Genomic DNA, 2,427 nt, shown 5'->3' with positions numbered 1-2,427 from the left:
GGAGATCCCATTAGTGCTAGCTTCACAGTGGAGCGTTCAGATCTAGTTAAATCAGCGTCAGCCGCATGCAGAAAATAAAGTGGATTTTCATGAGAGGGAGGCTGGCTGCTGAAAGTTGCTTGGGTGCTTGTGGATTTCCTTTTGGCGCTGCTAAAACCTCTTTGAGGGGCATCAAAACTTTCTCTGTGCAGGAAAAACCCTGTATGCTTTTTCTCTCTATCCCTCCTCCATCTGTCTCTCTGCTCAGACACAACTCGGCCTCCTAAGAAGGACGAGGAAAACGGAAAGAACTACTACTTTGTGTCTCATGACCAGATGATGCAGGACATCAGCAACAACGACTACCTGGAGTATGGCAGTCATGAGGATGCCATGTATGGAACCAGGCTGGAGACTATCAGGCAGATCCATGCACAGGGCATGATTTCCATCCTGGATGTCGAACCACAGGTAACAAAGGTGTAAAAAAAAATAAAAGTTCTGGAATCACCTCTTCTCCATAAAAGGTATAACAACAATCTGACTAGTTTGGGCCTAGTCACGTTTGGCACCACCAAACCGCTAATGCCGGATTTCAATGCCATCACCAATGCCATCTAAAAAGCCAAAACCACACAAGGACCCTCGAGAAAAAGGAGAAGAAAAAGATCATAATTCAACTGCAAATAAAATTTTTAAATCCATCACTTATGCCTGATACAGTACAGTAAAAAATGTCTTTTTTTTGCTTTCTGTCATGTACCAGATGTCAAATATCATGCAAGCACTGCCGCATTAATCTACCCACACATGGTCTGTGGTAAAACTGTGAGGTAGGGGGCAGAGCAGAGAGGCAAAGTGCTGTGCAGGTATACATCCTCATTGCTTCTAGAATTGGTTGCGCCTTGAAAGTTCAGTTTCGACGAGGTCAAGTGAAAATAACTCCTGCGGCAATTTCGAGCAGTACGCCAAGGGTAGCGGTTTTACCGGCTTTATGGATATGCACGTAACAGTTCTGTTGTGTTGTGAGTTACGTCATTATAGAACATTTTGGTGCTGGTTTTTGTGTCTCACTATTAATTGCACTAATGTTGAACACCATTATTATTGATCTATTAACATATACATTTTTTTGTTTATGATTAACATTACGTGGGAATGAATGAACATCTACAGTTGTTTTGTTACATCTATTTTAGCCAAGGTGGTCTCATGTTACCTCTTGTTGAATTGCTCCCTTTTAACTGACATTTAAAACATTGCTGTACAGTTTGTTGGGCAGTTTGGGTGGAAGAACTACAGAGTACCAATACAAATGTCTCTCTCTCTTTCTCATCAGGCACTAAAGATCCTCAGGACAGCTGATTTTGCTCCCTATGTTGTCTTCATCGCAGCTCCCACTATCACCCCAGGCATGACCGAGGTACCGTCACATTTAGTCATAGTCATACTTTCTCGCTTCCTATCCCACTCATTCTAGTTGTATTTGCACATATTCACTAACTCATTCACTCCAAGCTCAGTCCAGCTACAGTCACTCTGGCATTGTAGTCTTAATTCAGAGGCTTTTCATCTTAATATTTAATAAGAACACTTTCGTTAGTAAGTAAACAAAGATGCAATGTCTGTGCGAAAATGCCTGAATTTCTGTTTCTGTAGTCCTTTTTGCTTTGCTTAATGTTTCCTTCACTGCACACGCCCTGTATGCTTTAAGCATGTTTGTATTTTCTTTGGCATGCCTATTTTTATTTTCACTCAAGATTCCAAAGTGGTGCAAGAAACTGCCTGTAAGTACTGGTTAAATGGTGTAAGTTCAGCTTGTTTGGAAATTGTAGAAGGCATGTCTGGCCTCTGTGTTTGTCTAGCTCTTGTAGTTGTCTAGCTATACCCACTTGTATTCCTCTTGATCTCCTCTAAAACCTCTAATCCCTCTAATAATCCTCTTAATAATGTGTTTTCTCAGTGGTGCATCTTCATTTTTGATGCATCGTTGTCTCCTCCAGCCCAACCCGACCTCTCTATATCACTGTTCCTGTCCCCCCTGAATCCTGAATGATTTGGGGGAATTATTTATTTCATCATATTGTTCTCTGATCAGTATTGTAATTTTACTGTACTTAGACTTTTTATATTGTTTCTGACATAAGTACTACGGCGTTTTCCATGCTTTTTGGCAAGGGCTGCACAATTACTTGAATTTTAATCACAATCATGATTTTGGCTTCCCACGGTCAAATTTGCGTAATCGAGCAATATTTTAAATGCGTGATTCCGTTCATAGAACGCTTAGTTTTTTTTTGCAAAGCCAATCCACTGCTCCGTAAAGCACTGTCTGATCATGAGCCAGTCAGAGTTGTTCCCTGCATCGCACAGTCACAGAGGACAGAGTAACGGGAGGAAAATTCCACAACAGATAGCAGTCGGTCATACGTCGGTCACAAGGTTTAC

At 41.4% G+C, this 2,427-nt stretch overlaps 1 protein-coding gene across 18 annotated transcripts in view; it reads left to right on the top strand.

Moving 5' to 3' along the window:
* Positions 1-2,427, top strand: part of LOC116674155 (peripheral plasma membrane protein CASK) — a 46,121-nt gene that overhangs the window by 40,673 nt on the left and 3,021 nt on the right. For 9 of the 18 annotated variants that reach the window (XM_032506671.1, XM_032506665.1, XM_032506663.1 and 6 more), the window contains 3 exons: positions 248-450; positions 1,319-1,402; positions 1,740-1,766. In XM_032506671.1, coding sequence (XP_032362562.1) covers positions 248-450; positions 1,319-1,402; positions 1,740-1,766 — 314 coding nt within the window. The remainder of the gene's footprint in view (positions 1-247; positions 451-1,318; positions 1,403-1,739; positions 1,767-2,427) is intronic. The other 9 variants (XM_032506675.1, XM_032506674.1, XM_032506672.1 and 6 more) reach the window with 1 other exon arrangement.

The sequence above is a fragment of the Etheostoma spectabile genome, chromosome 24 (assembly GCF_008692095.1).
Source record: "Etheostoma spectabile isolate EspeVRDwgs_2016 chromosome 24, UIUC_Espe_1.0, whole genome shotgun sequence".
In the NCBI taxonomy this organism is placed as follows: Eukaryota; Metazoa; Chordata; class Actinopteri; order Perciformes; family Percidae; genus Etheostoma; species Etheostoma spectabile.
This window is presented reverse-complemented; position numbering and strand designations above follow the sequence as displayed.